This window comes from Neoarius graeffei, chromosome 16 (assembly GCF_027579695.1).
Source record: "Neoarius graeffei isolate fNeoGra1 chromosome 16, fNeoGra1.pri, whole genome shotgun sequence".
Classification (NCBI taxonomy): domain Eukaryota; kingdom Metazoa; phylum Chordata; class Actinopteri; order Siluriformes; family Ariidae; genus Neoarius; species Neoarius graeffei.
This window is the reverse complement of record NC_083584.1, coordinates 42,289,475-42,315,599: the sequence shown is the minus strand read 5'-3', so window position 1 is coordinate 42,315,599 and position 26,125 is coordinate 42,289,475. Positions and strand designations below refer to the sequence as shown.

The window sequence follows — 26,125 nt, the reverse complement described above, 5'->3', positions numbered from 1 at the left end:
ACCAAAAAGTTCTGTTTTGGTCTCATTCGTCCACAAAACATTTTTCCAGTAACCTTCTGACTTGTCCACGTGATCTTTAGCAAACTGCAGACGAGCAGCAATGTTCTTTTTGGAGAGCAGTGGCTTTCTCCTTGCAACCCTGCCATGCACACCATTGTTGTTCAGTGTTCTCCTGATGGTGGACTCATGAACATTAACATTAGCCAATGTGAGAGAGGCCTTCAGTTGCTTAGAAGTTACCCTGGGGTCCTTTGTGACCTCGCCGACTATTACACGCCTTGCTCTTGGAGTGATCTTTGTTGGCCAACCACTTCTGGGGAGGGTAACAATGGTCTTGAATTTCCTCCATTTGTACACAATCTGTCTGACTGTGGATTGGTGGAGTCCAAACTCTTTAGAGATGGTTTTGTAACCTTTTCCAGCCTGATGAGCATCAACAGCGCTTTTTCTGAGGTCCTCAGAAACCTCCTTTGTTCATGCCATGATACACTTCCACAAACATGTGTTGTGAAGATCAGACTTTGATAGATCCCTGTTCTTTAAATAAAACAGGGTGCCCACTCACACCTGATTGTCATCCCATTGATTGAAAACACCTGACTCTAATTTCACCTTCAAATTAACTGCTAATCCTAGAGGTTCACATACTTTTGCCACTCACAGATATGTAATATTGGATCATTTCCCTCAGTAAATAAATGACCAAGTATAATATTTTGTCTTATTTGTTTAACTGGGTTCTCTTTATCTACTTTTAGGACTTGTGTGAAAATCTGATTATGTTTAAAGCCACACTCACAACCCGCCGTATGTGTTTTGGACACACACGGGTCACAGGGTTTGGTAGCTCGCAGCCGTGCTGCAAGGTCGCAGTGAACCCAGGGGAAAGTTTGGGGGAGGAGTACAGTTAGAGTACTTGTCAAGTACAGGTTGCACACCTGACTTCCTCGAGGCGTGGGAAAAATTGTGCCGTTAGCCTGTGGAAAGCGTATATCTGACGCACATGATCAGTGTGTGTTCAGTGAGTGTGGAGTGTGTGAGACTTGCATTTTACCACTTTCCTGCGCTCCGAGTTCGGACCGCACTTGTGAAGCGTGTGTGATACATGTGATTTAGCACGTTACAATCACTCATAACTTGCGTGTGATGCAAGCCAGGAGTGGGTATCAAACCAGCGTGTCTGCAGCATTCTGCATCTGTCTTTTGACTGAAGAACATTGGATATTCATCTCATCTCATTATCTCTAGCCGCTTTATCCTGTTCTACAGGGTCGCAGGCAAGCTGGAGCCTATCCCAGCTGACTATGGGCGAAAGGCGGGGTACACCCTGGACAAGTCGCCAGGTCATCACAGGGCTGACACATAGACACAGACAACCATTCACACTCACATTCACACCTACGGTCAATTTAGAGTCACCAGTTAACCTAACCTGCATGTCTTTGGACTGTGGGGGAAACCGGAGCACCCGGAGGAAACCCACGCGGACACGGGGAGAACATGCAAACTCCGCACAGAAAGGCCCTCGCCAGCCACGAGGCTCGAACCCGGACCTTCTTGCTGTGAGGCAACAGCGCTAACCACTACACCACCGTGCCACCTACATTGGATATTTTGTGGGAAAATTTTAAACATTTTCAGTTTAAAGTTTAGAAAATGGGACCCAAGAAGAAGTGAGCAAAAGTGAAGTAACCCAGCCTGAAACAGCAGAGGGGGAGGAGGAGGAAGAATTTGATGATGATGGTAGCAGCCCTGCACGGACAGGGAAAAATATACCTTCACGATGGCAGAAGGCACAGCACCCCGCCAGACGGATTTTCACAGGTAAATGCACATGCTTTAAACATTCATTTCAGTATCTATATGCTTATGTAATTAATATTATATATGCTGATTTTCATGTATGTTTCAGCTAACGACGCCTAGAAGTGAGGACATTGCAATCCCATCATCGCTGTCAGACCCTTGTGCCATGCTCAGTGATGAGGACAAGGACATCCCGACACCCCGTCCCACCACTCAGCAGGAGCAGGACAATAGCTTGGAGTCAAAGTGTGTTTCAGTGCTCAAACTGTTGGGCTATTTAGTTGGGATTTTTTACAATGTAATAAAATGCGTTATTCCCTTATACTCATGTTTTATTATTTGATGTTTGCATGGTAAATTAATATATACTCAAATAAAAACAGCAAATGAGGTGGTCTTCTTCCTTTCTACAATGCTACACGCTACACCATCGGTTTCTTGGTTCCTCCCCAAAATATATACCCAGAGTCTTGCCCCTCATGTCGCGTGCAGGTCACATGCGCTGCATGCACACCACACGTAGGGGTAGAAAGTGAGATGCACTTCTGTCTTGCGGGCCGCACAAATAGCAAGTGTGGAATACTTGTGTAGTACTTCTGAGGCACGTCGCTCGTACAATGACCGTGCGTCACTCATGCGTCTTGCGGTCATCACAAAAAGCCCCTACTAGCCGTGCTGCTGACTTGGTTCAGGTGTACAAAAGGAGTACGGGTCCCGTACATAGTGTATGCATTCTTGATTTGCCACAAGACCCGTAGAATTTGCATGTGCAGGACCAAAAGTCTCCACGGGCAGTCTGTGACCTTCTACAGTGCTGAACACACGCAAGTGTTGCGCAACTCTCAAGCACGGTTTTGCCAAAATTTTTACTGTAGACCGCCCGTAGCAGCACGTATGGCGGGTTGTGAGTGAGCCTTTAGGTTATATTTATGCAGAAATATAGAAAATTCTAATGGGTTCACAAACTTTCAAGCACCATTGTATATTCCTTTCAGCTAGCATGATACTAAACGAGTTGAAGACGAGTTGAACAACATGAAAAAAAGCCAGCCGATATTATTAGACATATATATTCAATGGAACAATTATAGATTTTACAAAAAGTTAAGAACAGGGGGGTTACTTACCAATATTGAATGAATGCGGATTCTGATCCAATGCACAGCAGAAAACCTTTATTGAATATTCGCATCAGCTCCGACTTGTGATGTCATTTTGTCTTGATCACTATGCTATATCGTAAACCATATTCAACTCTCATCCTCCATTGGGTAGAGTGACGTATTACAACCCCGATTCCAAAAAAGTTGGGACAAAGTACAAATTGTAAATAAAAACGGAATGCAATGATGTGGAAGTTTCAAAATTCCATATTTTATTCAGAATAGAACATAGATGACATATCAAATGTTTAAACTGAGAAAATTTATAATTTAAAGAGAAAAATTAGGTGATTTTAAATTTCATGATAACACATCTCAAAAAAGTTGGGACAAGGCCATGTTTACCACTGTGAGACATCCCCTTTTCTCTTTACAACAGTCTGTAAACATCTGGGGACTGAGGAGACAAGTTGCTCAAGTTTAGGGATAGGAATGTTAACCCATTCTTGTCTAATGTAGGATTCTAGTTGCTCAACTGTCTTAGGTCTTTTTTGTCGTATCTTCCGTTTTATGATACGCCAAATGTTTTCTATGGATGAAAGATCTGGACTGCAGGCTGGCCAGTTCAGTACCCGGACCCTTCTTCTACGCAGCCATGATGCTGTAATTGATGCAGTATGTGGTTTGGCATTGTCATGTTGGAAAATGCAAGGTCTTCCCTGAAAGAGACGTCGTCTGGATGGGAGCATATGTTGCTCTAGAACCTGGATATACCTTTCAGCATTGATGGTGTCTTTCCAGATGTGTAAGCTGCCCATGTCACACGCACTAATGCAACCCCATACCATCAGAGATGCAGGCTTCTGAACTGAGCGCTGATAACAACTTGGGTCATCCTTCTCCTCTTTAGTCCGAATGACACGGCGTCCCTGATTTCCATAAAGAACTTCAAATTTTGATTCGTCTGACCACAGAACAGTTTTCCACTTTGCCACAGTCCATTTTAAATGAGCCTTGGCCCAGAGAAGACGTCTGCGCTTCTGGATCATGTTTAGATACGGCTTCTTCTTTGAACTACAGAGTTTTAGCTGGCAACGGCGGATGGCACGGTGAATTGTGTTCACAGATAATGTTCTCTGGAAATATTCCTGAGCCCATTTTGTGATTTCCAATACAGAAGCATGCCTGTATGTGATGCAGTGCCGTCTAAGGGCCCGAAGATCACGGGCACCCAGTATGGTTTTCCGGCCTTGACCCTTACGCACAGAGATTCTTCCAGATTCTCTGAATCTTTTGATGATATTATGCACTGTAGATGATGATATGTTCAAACTCTTTGCGATTTTACACTGTCGAACTCCTTTCTGATATTGCTCCACTATTTGTCGGCGCAGAATTAGGGGGATTGGTGATCCTCTTCCCATCTTTACTTCTGAGAGCCGCTGCCACTCCGAGATGCTCTTTTTATACCCAGTCATGTTAATGACCTATTGCCAGTTGACCTAATGAGTTGCAATTTGGTCCTCCAGCTGTTCCTTTTTTGTACCTTTAACTTTTCCAGCCTCTTATTGCCCCTGTCCCAACTTTTTTGAGATGTGTTGCTGTCATGAAATTTCAAATGAGCCAATATTTGGCATGAAATTTCAAAATGTCTCACTTTCGACATTTGATATGTTGTCTATGTTCTATTGTGAATACAATATCAGTTTTTGAGATTTGTAAATTATTGCATTCCGTTTGTATTTACAATTTGTACTTTGTCCCAACTTTTTTGGAATCGGGGTTGTAGAAAAAAAATAAATGTTTTTATTCCATGGAAAAAGTGTCCTGTATGTATAATAATTCCCGATATTTTACTCTGATGACGTCACTCCAGGTATTTTCCTGCTGATTTGAAGAAGGCAATTTATGACATTTGTGAAAAATGCAATGAATGGCCAAGCACCTGGCAAAATACTGTAATACAGCCTATAGGATCTAAAAGCTGTATTGAAGATGTGCAGAGGTTGGAGAGGGTTATAAAGGCAAAGGAGTGCATACAAATAATATTATATAGACACAAGTCTTTTACTGGAAAATACGCCGCTCGTATTTTTCATACAAGCTACATCCGGGATATTGAGTAACATATTTTTCAATGTCTTTATTCATGAAGAAGAGGTTATCGCGCATTGTCAAAATGGTGAACCGGTTCAAAATTAAAATTCTTTTGATCAACTTGAGGTTTTTTTTTTTTTGTTGTTGTTGTTTTGTGGATGTGTCTATATAATATAAAGAACATTACGCAATGGCGTGAAGATATGAAGTTTATCTTCTGAAAAATATATCACTTATTTGCTTCACTCACTCGCGAAAATATTCACCACTCAAAGATAAACTTCATATCTATTTCTGTTTATATCACATTTCGGAATGGAAATGTAAGCCTTTGAATTGCTGTTATTTTTTGTTCACAGTTAATTTTTCACATTTGTGTTAATATTTGACCATTTTATTAATGTTATGACAAATGATTCTCTGTAAAACCCTAACAGAGCTTTCATTTTACCCTAAAAATTAAGCAATCAAACTAAGTTACATAAATACTGTCATGACTTAACAATTCGGCACACGCCATGCATGTATTTCAGCTGTGAAGACTTATAATGTAAAGCTGTTCATAAAATTTGGTTCCAGCATGACTCATGTTGAACTATGAAATACTGCAGCAGGGAGGACAGAGTACAGAAGAAAAATTTGACCTGTCATTTCAATCTGAAGAAGAGGGCTTTGTGTTCCCTATGTGGATCACAGAGAGCCTTTCTGATTTAAGGGATCTCTATGTGCCTGTACAATGAGGGAAGTGAAGAACAGGCTGGTATTAGGTGCTGATTACCGAGTGGTTTATGGAGCTGCTCCCATTAGAAAGGAGGAGCTCATAGTCATTAGAATAATGCCCTCCTTTTCTCTGCATTCTCCAGAGAAATCAGTATGTCATTAGAGGGAGATTTCCTGCTTTGGGAGAAGGGCTTGGGATGGAGGAGTGACAGGCTTCTTTGGATGTAAACCAATTATAGATGAGAAACAGGAAACCTGTTCTTGTTGACATTTCCTCCTTCCTTCTTGCTCAGTCTCACCTTCATTCCCTCCACGCTCATCTTTATCATACCGGCTTCAGTATTTCAGTATATTAATCCTTGCCAATCAATTTTATCTTTCTATCTAATTATCAGTACAGATTTGTCCTTGTAATGAGCAGAGTAAGAATTAAAAAACTTTGGGATGTGTTTCATAGGAAAATATTTAATGATGGGGAGGTGCGATATGGATTATGTTCCTATAACAGCATGTGCCAGTGTTATTTGTCCCTCTTATAACAGCGATTTTCCAAAAACTGCAATGATTCATAAACAGCATGTTGTATTTTTATAGCTGTCTATAGTTACACTGACATTGCAGAATATCAAGAAAAGTTGGTTCACTTACCTTTAACAATTATTCACCGAAGGTGAAGTGAATATTGCTGAATAATAACCAAGATGAAGTCAAGGTTATTATTCACCAATATTCACTGAGCTTGAGGTGGATAATTCTATCCATCCATTATCTGTAACCACTTATCCTGTGCAGGGTCGCAGGTGAGCTGGAGCCTATCCCAGCTGACTACAGGCGAAAGGCGGGGTACACCCTGGACAAGTCGCCAGCTCATCGCAGGGCTGACACATAGACACAGACAACCATTCACACTCACATTCACACCTACGGTCAATTTAGAGTCACCAGTTAGCCTAACCTGCATGTCTTTGGACTGTGGGGGAAACCGGAGCACCCGGAGGAAACCCACGCGGACACGGGGAGAACATGCAAACTCCGCACAGAAAGGCCCTCGCCGGCCACGGGGCTCGAACCCGGACCTTCTTGCTGTGAGGCGACAGCGCTAACCACTACACCACCGTGCCGCCTTAATAATTATTATTATTATTATTATTATTATTATTAGTCTTTATTAAATATAACAAGGCAAACAGATGCTCCCCATTTACAAAATACAATCACAAATAAAGAATTAAAAAATACATTAATGTGCTCTCTAATATAAATCCATCAAAGACCAAAGGCATATCAGCTAAAATGCTGCGAATAGTTAAAAAGACATCTATTGATAAAAGCCGACTTAAAATGACTAGTCTGTACTTTGAGCAAGATAAGATTCTGTGCCCTTTTTCTCAGTTGCCTGTTTCTCTATGGCAGCAGGAGATCGCTAAGAGCCATATTCATGGTTGTAATCCGGTTCCATAACTTTAAGTCCCTATTTTACAAAATCTCAGTAATGCTCAATTGCTTGGAACAGGAACCAGACTTATAAGATCGAGCAAATAACTTGTCAATCCTACTTAAATACTTACTGTAGAAAGCGCTACCCCAGACCTGAATTGCATATGAATCAAATAGATAAAATCAGACTTTGGAAAAGTAAATCTAAATTACTAATAGAATACTGATTATATTTGCATACCCTTAACATATATATAACTGGCTACTAGCTTCACTAAGAAAATATTCAAAATGCGAATCCCACTTGGTGGGATTTTACTTGAAAATAACCGCCAACAGTTTCAGCTTATCTTTACGATCAGTAATTTCAAGAGGGTCTGGCGGCATCCTAGTTGTTCTACCTCTAAGGAGCAGTTCCCAAGTTTTTGTTAGATTTACCTTCATGTGGTTCGCCTCCGACCACTCAATGAACAACTGGACTTTAACCTCAGAGTCATCAGAACAAACACTAGCATTAATAGGTATATTAAATGTGATGTCATCTGCATACTTAATTAGCAAGTTAAGTACAGTGCAAAAATCTTAGTCACATATAAATAAATACTGTAGACCAGAAATGGCTTAAAAATAATGAAATGAAATGTTTCAACATTAAAAAAAATACTATAAGCAGCAGTAAGCCATAATAAATGAAACAAAGTCAATATTTGGTGTGAGACGACTCTTTGCTTTAAAAAAAAAAAAACAGTAGTCTCAGGTACAATGAGTGCAGTTTGATAAAGAAATGATCTGTAGGTTTTACTGAGCATCTTACAGAACCAGCCGCAGTTCTTCTGGACACTTTGACTGTCACACTCGCTTCTTCATTTTGCACCAAAACCCAGCAGCCTTCATTATGTTCTCTTTTTTAATCTGAAAAGTGGTCTCTTATGTAATATGCTGCTCAGATACAAACATTTTTTTTTCCCTGTAATATTTAATTTTGTGCTGGAAAACGAACGTTTGGAACGCTAAAACGTTTTTGTACTGACTCGATAATGTAGAAGTCATGAAATAGAAATCTATAACAAAGTTTGTATGGAAAAAAACCAGGGTGCCGAAGACTTTTGCACAGGACTGTACATCATGATACTTTTCAAATTCAGGATCATTTTTAAAATTCTTAATGGGACACCACTCAATTGTGGGCATCTGTTAGCTTGTGTATGTGGAAGAGGGTAGATAGCGCTTTCTTCCAAATGGGTTCACTGAGCAGGAGTTTGAAAAAATACAGTTGAGTGGCTTCATGTATCTCTGAGGAAGCACACGTTAGCCTTCACTCGACTTGGTAAGTAACTGATGGGAAGAGCTGGCTCATAAAATTGGGAGGAAAATGGGGAAAATTGGAAAGAAAAATTGGATGTTAAAGGCATACATCTGAGTATGCAAATTTCTTTTAAAATGACTCGCAAAAGACGGTATCCAGGTGATTCTCACCACTCTTGCCAATAAGGATGGATTAAATAAAACCAGTTATTGCCTTACCAGTCATTTTTCTGCATTTGATTCCATATAGACTTGAGACATAGCTGATCTGTTTTACCTCTTGTTGCAAAACCTAGAAAAAAAATGAGAGGTAACCATGGCCTAAAGGTTAGAGAAGCAGCCTTGGGCCCAAAGGGTTGCTGGTTTGATTCCCTGGACTGGCATGAAAAATGTAGGGGGAGTGAATGAACAGCACTTTCCCATCTCTCTGTATGCATGGCTGAAGTGCACTTGATCAAGGCATCTTCTTCAAAATGTATTTTTGATGGATCCACACTAGTGAGAGTAGTGGTGCATAATCAGTTGTTGTGGCTCTGTGGCAGTGTAACTCCTATAGATAGTTTTCACATGACGTCACAGAGTCGGGGATTCCCTAGTGGCGGCCATCTTGCGGGTCAAGCTTACCGTACGGGTCACTGAGCACACATTGTAACGCGCGAGTACAAAGTCTTCAAAAGAACCCAAGCAGGCTATTTAAAGCTAGCAGTGGTGCACACCTGTTGTATTCACGGCTGTCGTAACAGGTCAGATGATGAAGTCAAGCGGAGCTTTTATGCAATTCCCACTGTACGGGAGCACGAAGGCGAGCAAACAAACTCAGCATACAAAGGAGAAATCTATGGTTTGCAAGAATCAACCGCAAGGATTATCAGCCTTCCAAACACAGCAAAGTCTGCTCCGATCATTTTATAAGTGATAAGTTGTTTAAATAAACAATCAATTGTGTTTAAGTTTGTTTTTGGAAACCAAAACATCATGTGAACAATCTCTGGAGAATGCCTAACTGGAACCGCTGAGTGTACGTTTACATTGTAATGTACACTTAATATCGCTCGTTTGTCACATTTCTGTTTGAAACTTGTCACTTCACTCATGCAAGGGTCATTTTTGAAAAACATTTTAGGTCTATTCTGTATGATTTGATTTGTGTTTGGGATGCAAACACCACGCCTTTTGGCGGATGCCGCCTGAATCGCGCAGATCCGATTTTTTTTTTTGGGGGGGGGGGGGTGTTGGAGTGTCTGATTATAATTTCAAAGTAAATTCTGTATTAAAATTACTAAATAAGCAAATCCGTTACAGTCCATGAAACAGGAAGTATAAGGATGAGAAAAAAAACAGTTTAAATCGTAAAGCTGCGCACATTTGCGCAGCCCCAGCGGTGTGCAGGACTGCGCAAATGTGCGCAGCTTTCCGATCTAAACTGTTTTTTTTTTCTCATCCTTATACTTCCTGTTTCATGGACTGTAATGGATTTGCTTACTTAGTAATTTTAATACAGAATTTACTTTGAAATTATAATTAGACACTCCAATGCCCCCCCCCCCCAAAAAAAAAAATCGGATCTGCGCAATTCAGCCATGAAAAAGGCGGTATCCGACAAAAGTCGCGCTGTGAATATATAAAGTTGTATATATCAGACAGCCTTTAAAGTTTGATGAAGTCAGTTTCAGGCTTTGGAGCAGGCTTTGGCAGTTTCAGGCTTTGGCAGCCCTGCATAGTCACTTGAAAATGCATCTTTGTCCACTTCGTAGGGGTCAATTCCCCCAATCAAGGCCAGTTTGGCTGCATACCGTTGTCGTGAGATGTCGTCTAATGTATCTATATACTTCTGTTTGCTTGATTTTGCCGACATTGATCTTTATTTTAGAAAACTGACTATATAACTTCATAAATTCTTCCGAGATAACGTAGCCGGTAATGGCGATGGTCTGTTTTGTTTGCCCCACAAGATGGCGGCTGGAGGGCGTTCCCCGGAATGCCGTGACGTCAGTGAAAACTATCTATAGGCACTATGGCTTTATGGCCTTTTATGGCTTGTTTCTCTCCCACTTGACAGACAGTGTAAGATGTCTTGGCGCATTTGAATGAACTGTAACGTCTTGCCTGTTCTACTTTGTACTTTAAAGTTGCGTGTGTGTGTTTTTTCCCCACTCAGTGACCTTTGATGTTCACAGCTGAGCAACATCCATAATGTTTTTATAGGACATGTTTATGAGCTGAGCTCTGTTTCGAATGGCTTCATTCCCAGTTCCCTTGCTGCTTGTTTGGTTTATAATTTGGTGACTGTCTTTGGATCTCCTCACTTCATCTTCTCTTCTTGTTTCGTTCTCGATTTTCTCCTATTCCCTCTTATCTCCCCTCTGTATTCTCTTCTCCTCCTCAGCGCACTAGTCTTAGCCATGGCTTGACTCATTCCATTCTGCGTCTTTCTGGGATTTTGAAGGCACCGAGTCAGAAAGAAGGACAAAGTTCCAGCTCTGGCTGCCAAATGAAGAGCTCGTCTGGCCCACGTCCATTTTTATGGAGAAGCCTCAGTCTGATCACATCCACCTACACAAGAGCCCTCATTCTCTTCTTCTAATGTAGCGTGGCTAAACATAGCACGCAGCCAGAAGCTCATAGTAGGCGTTTTATAAATGTCAGTAAAAATTTGATAGTTCTTTGACGCAGATGTTGCTCAGTGACAGGCCTGGAAACCTTGCTGTTGTTGCTATGCTTTTTTTATCCGTCAGTTACTGTGTATTGTGAAAGTGTCCAATTTCAATCAAGCTTACCAAATAATAAGGACAGTTCCTATCTCCTGTTCTCTTTCCTTTTGCTTTTATTCTGTTGTCATGCTTTCTTTGGTCTATGTAGGCTCGAAAACCATTGCACTCATTAAAGGCTTCCTGAAGTCTTTCCACCTACTCGTTCTCATTCAGATAGTTTTTTCCCTGCATTTCCACATTACGCTGTCTGTGGAAAAGGTTGGTTGGCTATTTGAGAGGCCTTTTTTTGTTAGGGCGCTTTAAGCTGGTTTGCACACATGCAGCACACACTTTGCTTTAAATTACTGTCTGGTTGTCAACAGCCACTGCTGCCGCAAATGCTTTTGCAGAGCGGGGAAACGGTCACGTCAGCATCAGTCCACTAGCTAACCTACTTAATAGATTAAAGAAACTGGGAGAATTTCACCGAGAGGGAATGTGAGAGAGCCATCGTCTCTTGCATCAAACAAGGAAAGAGGATTCAGAAGAACTCATATTCTGGCTCACAGCTGAACATGCTACACTTAAGCTTCTGAGCGAATGAATATGGAATGTCGTTTTCGTAGACACAACTAAAATTCCATTGTTTATCTCATACAAAGTGTTGTGCCTCAAGCCAAAAGGCACAAATATGAAAAATATGAGATTTGGATTATTCATTCTTCCCTTGATGATGTCATAAAGAAACAGGAAATGTTGAGAAATTCAGTGAACTTCGTCTGATCTTGACTAGTATGCTATCACAAGCAAAAAAAAAAATTCCAGTTAATTTTCTTTCACTGAAGTTTTTCTTTTTAATATATTGCAAGAGAGTCGAGGGCTACATGCCAGATAAACTCATCTACTCAGGTTCAATTCATGCTGCACTTAATAATAATCAGTTCAATTTATATAGTGCCCTTCTCACACCCAAGGTCGCTTTACAATTAGGGAAAGAAAAAAAAAGTCCACCAAAGGAGAGCCAGGATGTAATTCCAATGGCATAGCTACCACAGTCCCACCAGCACATGAAGATAAATCCGACGCTACCGGGCAACGTCACTCGGAACACCGTGCTAAGCACAAAAGCACCGCCGCACAGAGCACTGGACAACCCTGATGTTAAAAGCGCAACGAGCTCACTGAAGTCCATAGCAAGGAGCACAGGCATCACCCATGACGGCCCAAGGCCTGAAGGGAACCGACACCCGAAACTGGTTCCGGAGCTACACCACAACCGGTGGACAAAACACTCAAACAAAAAAACAAACATGAACCAGGTTGAATTACAGGGTGTTTCGTGATTTTGTGTAAATTGTTGGTAAATGCATAGCTGCCAACTACTACGAATAAATCGTATTTATTACGATTTGTCGTTTTGATTACGAAAATACGAATTTACTACAATAAAATATGATTTTGCCAATTTTCATGGGTCATTTTCAAAGTCTATCACTGGTGGGATTCGTATTTGATAAAACACCGCTTCGTTCCAAGCGGCAGATACTACGCCAAATTTCATTGGCTATTGCTTGTTCTCTCAGCCAATCAATGATGCTATTAGATCATCCATGGCACGCTATCGTCTGGCCTTTGTTCACGAAGTTTCTGAACAAAGCATGGCGTTTTAAGCTTTTGTTATGAAGATGTAGCGTAGTACTAATCTCTAAAGAAAGCATGGCTAAGGGGAAGGGCCAGCGCTTCAAGGACTCGTACCAAGAGGAGTTTCCCTTCATTTCTAAGTCAAGTAAGGGCGATCACTAAGCGTTTTGTGCTCCATGTCGGTGAGACATTTATGTGGTGCAATAACATCAACTGTTGACTGAGTAAGCTCTAGTCTATTTCTCTAATGTGTACTTTGTCAAAAGTTATATGTGCCAATTGCATTGTTTGAAGTTTTTGCCTGATTCACTGATTATTTTCATACATTGTTGTTGAAAAGAACTTTGCAAATTAATGTAAGATGATAGTTTAGTTTGTAGAATAAATGTTGTCAACCTATTTTGTTTTAGTGTGATTTTTCAGGGTAGTTTTGCTAGAAAGCTTTGGCGGCGGGGGGCTTCGCCCCCCCGACCCCCCACCAAGACTCAGTACCCAACCTTGTATTACTATTTACAATTTCGGAATGTTGGCAGCTATGTAAATGTTAGCTGTTGGCTTTGGAATTGCTGTGCTGAGTTACATCACCTGCAGTAGTTTTCTATTAAGTAAATTCACTGTGCCTGCAGGTCGAGCTTTGATGCGGCTGACAGATAGGAAGCTGGAGAGGATGGGTATCATGCAGGAGAGCCAGAGGCAGTACATCCTGCAACAGGTCCTGCAGCTCCGTGTCAGAGAGGAGGTCCGCACCCTGCAGCTCCTTACACAAGGTACACACACACACACACACCAGATGTGATAACACGAGTTCATCATGAGTGGGAGAGACGATTCTGCGTGTTTACAAAGAAATGGCAATCCGATAGAGGATAAGATGTTTTGTAAATAAAGTTAGATTTTGCTTTTAAAAAAGTGTTAATTTTCTCCTCTGTATGGAGACTTTTTGGACACCCTGTAGCATACACAGCAAATATACAGGGTGTTTCAAAAATGTAATATTATTTGAGATGTAAATATCCCAGAAACTACACAGTCGAGACAAATGAAACTGAACAGGCTTAATGTTGAGCAATATAAGATTTATTCCTCAAATTTCTGAATGAGAAATTCCAAGGTATGTGGATTGCATGAACGATTTCACAAATTTTCATTGCGTGCGCCGCCTGAGACACGGCACTCTAACACACAAAATGCCTTTTCTTTTCCGGTGAATGGCATTTCTATACCTAAAAAGATAAAAACAAAAAACATTAAACATAAAATTTTGATATCAGATTTTTTGAAACACCATGACTCAGCAGGTGAAATTATCTTAAATATAGCCGAGATGTGTCTAGTATTTCCTATTTTAAGGTTACACTAAACTAAATAGAAATTCTTACATTTATTTCTAGACATTTTTACAAATTTAACAGATAATTTTGCTTCATTTTGCTCTAGAAATAAATGCTTAAAGTTAGCAAAGCTTTCTGTCAATAGAGCAAGTCTGTTTCAAGCTTGAAATAAGTTTTAAAAATGTCTAGAAATAGGTTTAATAATGATGTATTTGGTTTAGTGTAATATTATACTAGATACATCTGACTACATTCAAGATATTTCACTTGCTAAATGTCATTTTTTGCCAAGTATACACTGGCTGAAAGATTGTAGACACCTGACATCACACCCACAGGTGCTTGCTGAGCATCCCATTCCAGATTTAGTTTCCCTTATGCTGTTGTTATAAGCTCCACTCTTCTGGGGAGGATTTCCACTAGATTTTAGAGTATGGCTGTGGGGATTTGTGTTCATTCAACCACAAGAGCATTAGTGATGTTGGATGAGGAGGTCTGGAGTGCAGTCGGAGTTCCAGTTCTTCCCAAAGATGCTCAGTGGGGTTGAGGTCAAGGCTCTGTGCAAGACACTCAAGTTCTTACACTCCAGCTTTGGCAAATCATGTCTTTATGGAGTGTGCTTTGTGCACAGGAGCATTGTCATGCTGGAACAGGTTTGAGCCTCTTAGTTCCAGTGAAGGGAAAGCGTAATGCTAGAGCATAGAAGGATATTATAAACAAGTGTGTGCTTCCAACTTTGTGGCAACAGTTTGGGGAAGAACCCCATATGGGTTTCTACATACTTTTGGCCATATGAGCCATTCCACCGAATCGGTGTCATTTCCGTCCCTAGAAAATTATATGTATAAATGCACATAAAAATGTACTTTAAAATACATTTCCTTATTACGCAGAATGTCCTGCACATTGATCTGATTTCAAATTTAAGATATATAATTGCAAGGATTAATAAAAACTACCTAAAACACTGAAAAATAGCATGTGTTACCTGTCCCCGCACTCTAACTTTATACTTAACTATGAAATATTATGATTAAAATCCTTCAGAAACAGTATTTCTTTTGCACTGTTGTGTGACTCCATATCCTATCCATGGTTTAAATATATTTTTTTCATAAGAAATCCACAATATCTTAGTTAAAATACACATTTTAGTCATGTCCCTGGGTTTTCACTCAGTCCTGTTACCCAAATATATTACCTCATCTGACAAATTTGGAACATTCCATAAATCACATGCTCAACAGGAAGTTACATCAGTTGTGTCTTCTGAAGGCCATGGGAAGACCAAAAGTTAGTTCTCTCATTTACTTTTCTGTATATTTGATGATTTTTTTTTTTACTTTGACTGATAAGGTCAATGTCAACATACTGTCCTGTTACTTAAATTGTTTCTTAGATGATATTTGTTTATTTTAAAAATACAGATTTTTGGTAAATCACTAGAATGTGCTAAGTGTGGTCATGCTATTAGCGATGACGCCATGTGGCATGTATTAGCTAATCCTAGGCTAAAAACTCAGTCCTGTTACTTTCAGAGTTTTGGTAACAGGACTGAAAAAAAATGCAGCCATCTTTGACTTCCAAACCTTGTAACGTAGCCTGAGGTTGACCAATACACATTTTGAATAGTTAAATATATGTGTTATTATAATCAGTGTTGAAAAGATATAACAAATTAAGTTTAATTTGGGAGTGGTACAACAAGCAAATGGCACCCATTCGGTGGAATGTCCCATATAGTATATGTCACATGAGCAATAATGACCACTAGGAAACCAAACAGGGAGGTTTAGAACAAACCAATAAACTTCTGTGAAGCTGGGATCTCATTTAAAATGAAACGGAATAAAACTTACGTAATCTGTTTGTACTAAATGGCACTTTTACCATTTTATCAGCGTGTCTGTATATAAATTATGTTGAGGTTGAGCAAGACCTCTCGGCTTATTATTCGGTTGTGCATCTTAAAGCACTGTATTAAATCATTCAGTGACCGCAGTGAGGCATATGGGACTGGAAAACATAACCAAAATGAACATGAGTGTGTGATAGAGAGAGGTACAATAGGATTTGAAAATTTAACGGGTACAAAGAGTGTTCCAAAAGCACAGTGGAGTTAGTCGACTACATTCAACATAAGGAGAAGGATAAGAGCTCTGAACTATTTAGAAAGGATTGGACTTGCTAGAGTAGACTGGCAAGACTTTGCCACGGGCTGTGGAGCGGGCCATTTATATCATCATTGACTAAATGAGTTGCAGGTGAGTCAAATGAACCAAGTAACCATGGAAACAGTTCAGTATTCTGGCTACAGGAACCTTCACTGGTAAGTGTGATGTGTGAATGTGACAGCAAATCTATGTCTCAAACTGAATGAGTCCCCACTGGAAAATTTGGGCATGTCTGGAAATTTAAATGGCTGAGGCACCAGGTGAGAAGAGAAAGGTTTTAAGGTGAACATTGTTTCTATAGAGCAGGGGAGTTCAACTAAAATTTGTCAAGAACAAGCAACATCCCTTAAGCCTAGGTCACAACTGGACGTACGATTTTTTGGCCGTGCGATTTTTGGCGTTTCCCAAATCGCTGCGTTTTTTTTGTTCATGGAGAAAGACGCGCGTTGGCCGTAAGTTTGTCTTGCAACCTGAAAAAAAACGTAAGTGCCCGTAGAGTTTGTTTGACATGACAAAGAACCTCTGCGGCCAGTCTACGGCTCGAAAATCAGCACGTCACACGCGCACCCTCCGTGCGTTTCACGCGCGCCCTCCGTGCATTTCTTGCGTTTTTTGCACGTAGACTGGCCGTAGGAGCACGTACGGCCGGTTGTGACCAAGGCATTAGAAATTACATGAATGGCAACAACAATTACTTGTTATTGTTTAACCATTGGTGGTTAGTTCATGACTGTAAATAAGACATTTCGATTAGCTGAGCAAACTGCAAATAACTGCCTACGAATAATGGTCTACCGTACTCATCTCATTATCTCTAGCCGCTTTATCCTGTTCTACAGGGTCGCAGGCAAGCTGGAGCCTATCCCAGCTGACTACGGGCGAGAGGCGGGGTACACCCTGGACAAGTCGCCAGGTCATCACAGGGCTGACACATAGACACAGACAACCATTCACACTCACATTCACACCTACAGTCAATTTAGAGTCACCAGTTAACCTGAACATGCAAACTCCGCACAGAAAGGCCCTCGCCGGCCACAGGGCTCGAACCCGGACCTTCTTGCTGTGAGGCAACGGCACTAACCACTACACCACCGTGCCGCCCGTCTACCATACTCATGCGCAGTTATTTTGCATCTACACACTTTGAATTGCAACAATTAATGATATAGCGAACGACAAACGGCACAAAATGGCCTCATTTCTGCCAGTCACGTGCATGACCCCAGTGAAAAAAATAGCTTTAGCTGTTATGCTAATAATATTATCAGAATTTCAAAAAAAAAATTTTGAATGAGAAAACAATTATTTTCTTCATCATCAATTATTTTCTTCTTCGGCATCAGCAAATAATTGCTTGATTGCTACTAGCAAAGCAATATTTTGTTCAACCTCGTCCAATAATTGCTTATCATCATTCAAATTATTTTTACACCATCTTGATTGGCTGAGAGAGCTGCAAATAACTGCCTACAAATAATGGTCTGCTCATGCACAGTTACTTCACATTCATATTTTCAGTCCTACGAGATGTAAATAAAACAACGATTTCAACTGATTTCTTTGTTATTGTTTGACTCACTGCGTGAACTTTGTAATCAGTATTTCAAAAAAAAACATTTGAATGATAAAATAATTATTGAACTCGGTTTTCAGAAAATATCATGATTTGTTAGTGGACCTTAGGTCAACTGTGCAGGAAAATGAGGGCTGCGATAGTGAGGTGAGAAAGAGAGTGCAGGCAGGGTGGAGCAGTTGGAAAAGGATTTCGGGAGTCATTTGTGATCAGAAAGTCCCAGCAAAAGTGAAAGGTAAGATGTATAAGACAGTAGTGAGACCAGCTATGGATTGGAGACCGTACCCTTAACGAAGAGACAGGAGGCAAAGTTGGAGGTGGCGGAGTTGAGGATGTTAAAGGAACAGTCCACCGTACTTCCATAATGAAATATGCTCTTATCTGAATTGAGACGAGCTGCTCCGTACCTCTCCGAGCTTTGCTCGACCTCCCAGTCAGTCAGACGCAGTCACAATGCGCTGCCGAAGCGCGCAGAAGGTGTTAGTACGCCTGTCATTATAGTGCGGACTTTCCATAGCATAGAAAATCGCTACGTTTCAATTTGTGTAACTGAACTTGTTTCATGTCACTGGTCATATAAACCTATGTAAACAGGAAAAACGCGGAAGAGTTTGGTTGCATCTAACTACAGCCCCAAAAAATACCATTGGCCATGCTGAGCCTAGCTACATTGCTAACAGGAGTGACAGCGTGTCTGACTGACTGACTGGGAGGTCGCGCAAAGCTCGGAGAGGTACGGAGCAGCTTGTCTCAATTCAGATAAGAGCATATTTCATTATGGAAGTATGGTGGACTGTTCCTTTAAGGTTTGCGATGGGAGGTTGGACAGGATAAGGAACGAGCACATCAGAGGGACAGCACATGTGGAGAGCTTGGGAATGAAGCTAAGTGAGATGAGACTGAGATGGTGTGGGCACATCCTGAGAAGAGATGCAGAGCATGTTGGAAGGAGAATGTTGAGGATGGAGCTGCCAGGCAAATGAAAACGAGGAAGGCCAAAGAGGAGATACATGGATGTGGTGAGAGAGGACATGAAAGTGGCAGGTGTGGTAGAGAAGGATGCGGAAGACAGGGAGCTATGGAGACGAAAGATCCACTGTGGTGACCCCTAATCGGGAGCAGCCAAAAGAAGAAGATCGTGATTTGTTAGTGGCTCATAAGCAATTATTTGCCTCTGCCTTCGACATTGGTAAATAATTGCTCCTTGCTCACCACTTACAAATCCCGATATTTTGTTCAGCCTCGTCCAATAATTGCTTATTAATTTCAATTGATTCTGTTTTGTTTTTTGCACTTGGCTCTTTATTCTTTGCTTACTCTTTATCTACTTCTTTAAACATTGTTTTCATTTAAGACTTGAATTAACCATGTTGTCATTTTATTAAACAGACCAGAGAGGATAAATGAGAGGCTCTGTAAACTCTTTTCTATCTTAATGAAATGCCTTCAGTAATTTACATGAACCCATTTGATTTCCCACAGTAGATGTTCTTCTCTGAAGCAGCACTGGTTCATGTTTTTAAAATTCTAGCCAAGTTTTTGTAGTAAAAACTTATTTTGGTAAAAATGTCAAGTAAAAAAAAAAAATTACAAATACATATATGTACACACACAGCACCCTCCACAATTATTGGCACCCCTCATTAAGATATGTTCTTAGGCTTCTAATAATTTTTTTTTAAATAATATAGGACAACAATGCAAAAAAAGAGAAAAAATCCAACCTTTAATTGAAGTGCATTTATTCAGTGGGGGAAAAAAAATCCCACATCAAGAAATAATTCTTTTACATTAAATCATGTGTGCCAAAATTATTGGCACCCCTGATGTTAATACTTTGTACAACACCCTTTTGCCAATAAGACAGCATTTAATCTTCTCCAAGGGCTGCACGGTGGTGTAGTGGTTAGCACGGTCGCCTCACAGCAAGAAGGTTCCAGGTTTGAACCCAGCGGCCGGCGAGGGCCTTTCTGTGTGGAGTTTGCATGTTCTCCCCGTGTCTGTGTGGGTTTCCTCTGGGTGCTCCATCCAAAGACATGCAGTTAGGTTAATATGGGGCGGCCTTGGGCTGAGGTGCCCTTGAGCAAGGTACCAAACCCCTGACTGCTCCCTGGGCGCTCTGGTGTGGCTGCCCACTGCTCTGAGTGTGTGCGTGTGTTCACTGCTTCAGATGGGTTAAATGCAGAGGATGAATTTCACTGTGCTTGAAGTGTGCATGTGACAAATAAAGGTTTCTTCTTTCTTTCTTCTATAACATTTCACAAGATGGGAGAATACAGAGAGCGGGATCTTCGACCATTCCTCTTTGCACAATCTCTCTAAATCTTCCAGAGTCCTGGGTCCTCTCCTATGCACTCTCCTCTTCAGCTCACCCCACAGGTTTGGGTTGAGGTCTGGGGACTGAGATGGTCATCCAGATTTTGATTTAAAATGTCCTGGTATTTCAAAGAGTTCATGATGCCATGCACACTAACAAGGTTCCCGGGGCCTTTGGAAGAGAAACAGGCCCACAGCATCACCGATCCTCCCCCATACTTCACAGTGGGCATGAGGTGCTTTTCCGCATACTCATCTTTTGTGTTACGCCAGACCCACTTAGAGTGTTTGTTGCCAAAAAGCTCTATCTTGGCCTCATCTGACCAAAGCACATGGTCCCAGTTGAAGTCCCAGTACCACAAAGCGAACTCCAGATGTTTATGTTTATGCTTGTAAGTGAGAAAAGGCTTTTTCTGTGCATGCCTCCCAAACAGCTTGTTGGCATGTAGATAGCGCCTGATGGTTGTTATGGAGACTTTGTGACCCCAAGATGCTACTCTTTGATGCAATTCTCTAACAGTGAGCTTTGGAGAACTTTTTACTTCTCTTACCATCCTCCTCACTGTGCGTGGTGGCAAGATAAACTTGCATCCTCGTCCAGGCTTGTTTGCCACTGTTCCAGTTGTTTTAAACTTCTTGATGATTACTGTAGATATGGGCAGGTGTAGGCGAGTGGTTATTTTCTTGTAGCCATTGCCTGACTTATGAAGGTTGACACACATCTGCCTTACTTGAATGGTGTGTTCTCTTGTCTTTCCCATGTTGAAGAGTGGATAAGAGAAATAGGCCTCTGTGTCACATCATATTTTATACCCCAGGGAAACAGGATGTGATGAATTACTAATTAAAGGTTCCTAGATACTCTGATCAACTTTATAAACTACAGTAGAAATGACAGAAATGCTTCAATTACATTTATTTTCTAGGAATTGTTATGGGTGCCAATAATTGTGGAACAGGTGATTTTTATGAAAAATAATTATTTCTTAGTCAGGGATTTTTTTTTTTATTTACTTGAGTTAAAGGTTACATTTTTCTACAATTTTCAGTGTGAGATTATGCTTCTGCAATAAAAATTGAATTTATTTTAAGGCTTTTAACACATCTTAACCGGGGTGCCAATAATTGTGGAGGGTGCTGTATATACAGTGTGTGTGTGTGTGTGTGTGTGTGTGTGTGTGTGTGTGTGTGTATAACACACACACACACACACACACACACACACACACACACACACTGCATGGTTAAGTACAGAGTGTGTGTGGTCTGGTATGGTAAGAATGTGTGCTAGGTGTATGAGGATAAACATCACACCAATATAGAGATGCCCTAAATCTATAGAGATATTCTAGTGGATGTTGTAATGAAGGAAAGTATAAGGACAGAAGTACCTTATAGACTCTGACATACTGAATAATGGTGAGGAGGATGTTGATTTAATGAATGTTGAGCTTACATCATTCATTCATTCATTCTACACTGTTGGGAAACCTGTTGGATAAGCTCATACCATTCTGTCTTTCGCTTATTGACCAAATATATAGTGGAAGAATAAGCCATAGGAGTGGACAGAAATGACAACGATGCATTGTTACATCATTTGTACGCATGTAACGAATCACCCAATTTATGATTCGATTCACGATACTGGGTTCACGATTCAATTTTCCCATGATATTTTTGAAAAATATAATTAAATGAAGAAAATTTTATGACCAAAAATTGCCACATTTTTTCCTATTCTTTATCAACTTTAATATTCCTTTTGTTAAATTAAAAAAAAACCTTTTGTTTCGTTTTCTTAATAACCATCAATAATTTACCCACATTTGTAAAGGTTGGAGTAAAATATAATAGCCTATTAAGTAAAATAATGTTCTAGTTATTTAATAATTTAAAAGTTAATAACAAATGAGTCTTTTTTGAATAAACTTTTATGCACATTTCTACTACCTCCGTTTGCTTCTCTTTAGCTTTCAGCAGTCTGTAAAAAGAGACCTCCAATTTCTTGTTAAATTGATTTGTACAGTCAATTGCAAAACAGCTCTTTCCCATTTTAGACTGTTTTTTGAGTGTTTTCGTGGCATTTGAACTGTGTTACTTCTGCCTACAGTGACGTCACACGTATTATTCTGTTATACATTATTGAGCCCTGTGCTGTCTAAACAACACAATTGCAGCTGGGAAAAACTAAGAGATTACGCAATCTGATGATAATCACGATTCATTTTTTATTTCATTGATTGGAATCGTGATAAATTTGTATCATGATTTATCGTTACATGCCTCATGATTTGCTGTGTATAGTCTATATTTCGTTCACATTTTAGAAGAAGAAGCCTTTATTTGTCACATGCACACTCAAGCACGGGGCGGCACGGTGGTGTAGTGGTTAGCGCTGTCGCCTCACAGCAAGAAGGTCCTGGGTTCGAGCCCCGTGGCCGGCGAGGGCCTTTCTGTGTGGAGTTTGCATGTTCTCCCCGTGTCTGTGTGGGTTTCCTCCGGGTGCTCCGGTTTCCCCCACAGTCCAAAGACATGCAGGTTAGGTTAACTGGTGACTCTAAATTGAGCGTAGGTGTGAATGTGAGTGTGAATGGTTGTCTGTGTCTGTGTGTCAGCCCTGTGATGACCTGGCGACTTGTCCAGGGTGTACCCCGCCTTTCGCCCGTAGTCAGCTGGGATAGGCTCCAGCTTGCCTGCGACCCTGTAGAAGGATAAAGCGGCTAGAGATAATGAGATGAGACACTCAAGCACAGTGAAATTCGTCCTCTGCATTTAACCCATCTGAAGCAGTGAACACACGCGCGTGCGCACACACACAAGTGAGCAATGAGCACACACACATACCCAGAGCAATGGGCAGCTATACTACAGTGCCCAGGGTGCAGTTGGGGTCCAGGTGCCTTGTTCGAGGGCACTTCAGCCCATGGCTGCCCCATGTTAACCTAACCACATGTCTTCGAACTGTGGGGGAAACCGGAGCGAACATGCCTTTTAATAAAGGCAATCTGGCTCAAGTAGTTAGTGTAAATATTCTCTTTCTCTCTCTCTCTACCAACGAACTTCGTGCCATTCCTGTGTTTCCACAGAATCACGCGGCTGGATTGCAATTATCCTTTACGGCTTACAGATCCTTGGAAGGAAAATAATTAGATTCTGGTTCAGTGAAATCTAGTGAGGAGGATTGAAATGCAATGGCTTTATCAGATACAGTCCATCAAGCAGCAGCCTCTTATTGTTCATGGCTCACATAGAAGGCTACTGAGCAGAAAGAACGGATTCACTGCTGTCCTTCACGTCACTTTCGTCATCACTATAGCTGACTTTGCTGGAGTTCGTGCAGCCTCTGATGCATGATCATGAATGTGATCATGACGCAGAGTAGTGGGCAGCCGACTATGAATATCAGTCGACTACCATTTCCAAAGTACTTTCAATAAGACAGATTAATTGAATTATCTCTGCATGTCTGAGATGTTCCACCAGCAGCTTTGCGTCTTCAGGAAGAAGGATGTGCTGGTCCAGGACTCCTTATGAACTTTTGTTTGACCATGCCTATTTCTAAGTTGGTTTAAACTTCATCAGAATGACGCACATTGTGCCCTGAGGAAAGGATTTTTGGGGGGCTTTTTTCACCTTTATTGGATAGGACAGTGTAGAGGCAGGAAATGAGCGGGAGAGAGAGACGGGGCAGGATCGGGAAATGACCTCTGGTCGGAATCGAACGTGGGTCCCCGGATTTATGGTATGGCGCCTTATCCACCTGAGCCACGACGCCCCTGGAAAGAATTTTTTTTTTTTTAATGGAAATAAATTCTTTATCCCATATAAAGAACATCTAAGCCTTGAAAATAACTAACAGGCTATGGGCACAAATGCCATGTAGCCATTAGTCTGCCAGAAAGAGCAGATGGCATGGACTGCAGTGGTTCAGCTGGGTATCAGACTTACTGTACGTAAACTGCCTGTTTCTAATGGCTTTGATACACATACTTTTCATTAGTGTTTTATATAGTACTTTCAGATCTGTAACCATGACTACATCAACTAATCATCCAGTTCAAGGCAATGTGTGGTTAGAACAAGATTTTTTAAATAAAAAAAAAAAGCTTTTTCTGAGCATTCACTTACTTAATGAATCCCAGCCACAGCCTGCATAAGAAACAAAGAAAGACTGTAAGATGACATGCCAGCATTTTCCCTTGCACATTCTCATTTTACCTTTTCAACTCATGCCGATGTCTTTCTACCAAGGAAACACAGTCTAGTCAGAGGAATAGTTGGGGCCGATTTCAGGTGTCAACTGCCCCTATAGTTACGATTTCTATAGTTAACCAGCGCAGATGTCAAACGAATGTGTTCTTTAGTTTGTTCAATCACATCTTGATTGAACAATGAAAAATGTGATTAACCAGTCAGAATCATGGATTTTTAATCCTTTGATTGAAAGCATCCAGCCAGCTAGGTGCACTCTGAGAGGGAAAAAGACAGAAATAAGATATTAAGCTGAAGTACCAGCGGTTTACTGTAGGAGGTGAAAAGAAGGGTGCATCTGGTTTTATAAGATAAAATGTCATTTTCTCCTATTACTAAAATCATTTTCAGTGGAACTGTCTGTGTAAAAGGTATTTTATGGCAACATGATTTATATGGTGAGATTGCTAGGTCAGGCCTTACATGATTAAATAACAAACTCAAGCCTTTCTGCTGTCTGGCATCAACCCAAAATGCATTATCCAGATAATGTCTAGTAATGTATTTTTTAAGATAATCTTCATATACTTTGAGGAATGCACCGATATCAGATCTGTACCGGTATAATTTAGCAGTGTCATCTGTGTTTAATTGCACTGGACAGCAATCTTCACTGCAAACCATTTTCTTCTTCTTTCAACTGCTCCTGTTAGGGGTCGCCACAGCAGATCCTGATCCGTATATTTGATTTAGCGTAGGTTTTATGCCCTTCCTGACGCAACCCTTCTCAATCGATCTGGGATTGGGACTGGTACTAAGTATGCGCTGGCTTGTGCAACCCTAGTGGCTAAGTATTTTACCTAACCTGCATGTGTTTGAACTGTGGGAAGAAACCAGAGCACCCAGAGGAAACTCGCACAGACACGAGGAGAACATGCAAACTCCACACAGAAAGGCCTCCGTCTGCCACGAGGTTCAAACCTGGAACCGTCTTGCTGTGAGGCAACAGTGCTAACCACTGCACCACCATACTGCCCCATCACTTCACTGCAAATCATCAAACCTCGTTAATCACACACCCACTGACTCACTGTGTTTCAAAGTGGCACTGATGCCAAAAAAAAAGACTCCAAAAGCTTTTAAAAGCGAGAGGTGAAAAAGCCCTGTGCTTTGCAGTGATTTACACTAATCATCATAAATCTTTCAACTCTTTAAAAAAGTTAGTTTCCAGATGTGTAAAATACCTACAGGCCATAAATGGGTTCCTGACCTTATAAAATGTCAAAATGCTGAAGAAATGTTAGTTTTCCTTTTTTGCAAGCTGTTTGTCATGCACTGAATGTCTTCATGGTTTTGTTTTTGTTTTGTTTTTAGTGACGTGGGAACGTTCTTGTCATAAAAGTGTATCTCTCACTGAGCTGTGTTGAAAGCGTTAGGGTTTGATGTGGTTTTCTTTGATTATGCCGTGTGTTAGTGTAAGTCATCGGAGTTGTAGTGTAATATGCGTTGTAGATGATTTTTCTTAGGCTGAATGTGAGTCTGTACACGCTGCAGTCTGTGATCAGCAGACATAGGTTGTGCTTCTAATTACTCAGGATATAACATCCATTTTGGGTAGCAGGCGTAACTTTACACCCGTATACCTTCAGGGTGTCCGACAAGTCAGCAACTAGTGAGAGTAAAACTACATGTACTTAATTTTGTCATTGTTATGTACTACACATGCTCTATATGT

At 40.8% G+C, this 26,125-nt stretch overlaps 1 protein-coding gene across 8 annotated transcripts in view; it reads left to right on the top strand.

Moving 5' to 3' along the window:
* Positions 1 to 26,125, top strand: part of samd12 (sterile alpha motif domain containing 12) — a 269,788-nt gene that overhangs the window by 127,659 nt on the left and 116,004 nt on the right. For all 8 annotated transcript variants that reach the window (XR_009656799.1, XM_060942980.1, XM_060942979.1 and 5 more), the window contains exon 4: positions 13,426 to 13,566. Coding sequence is in view for 7 of the 8 variants with exons in the window: in XM_060942980.1 (XP_060798963.1) it covers positions 13,426 to 13,566 (141 nt within the window). In the remaining variant the exon portion in view is untranslated. The remainder of the gene's footprint in view (positions 1 to 13,425; positions 13,567 to 26,125) is intronic.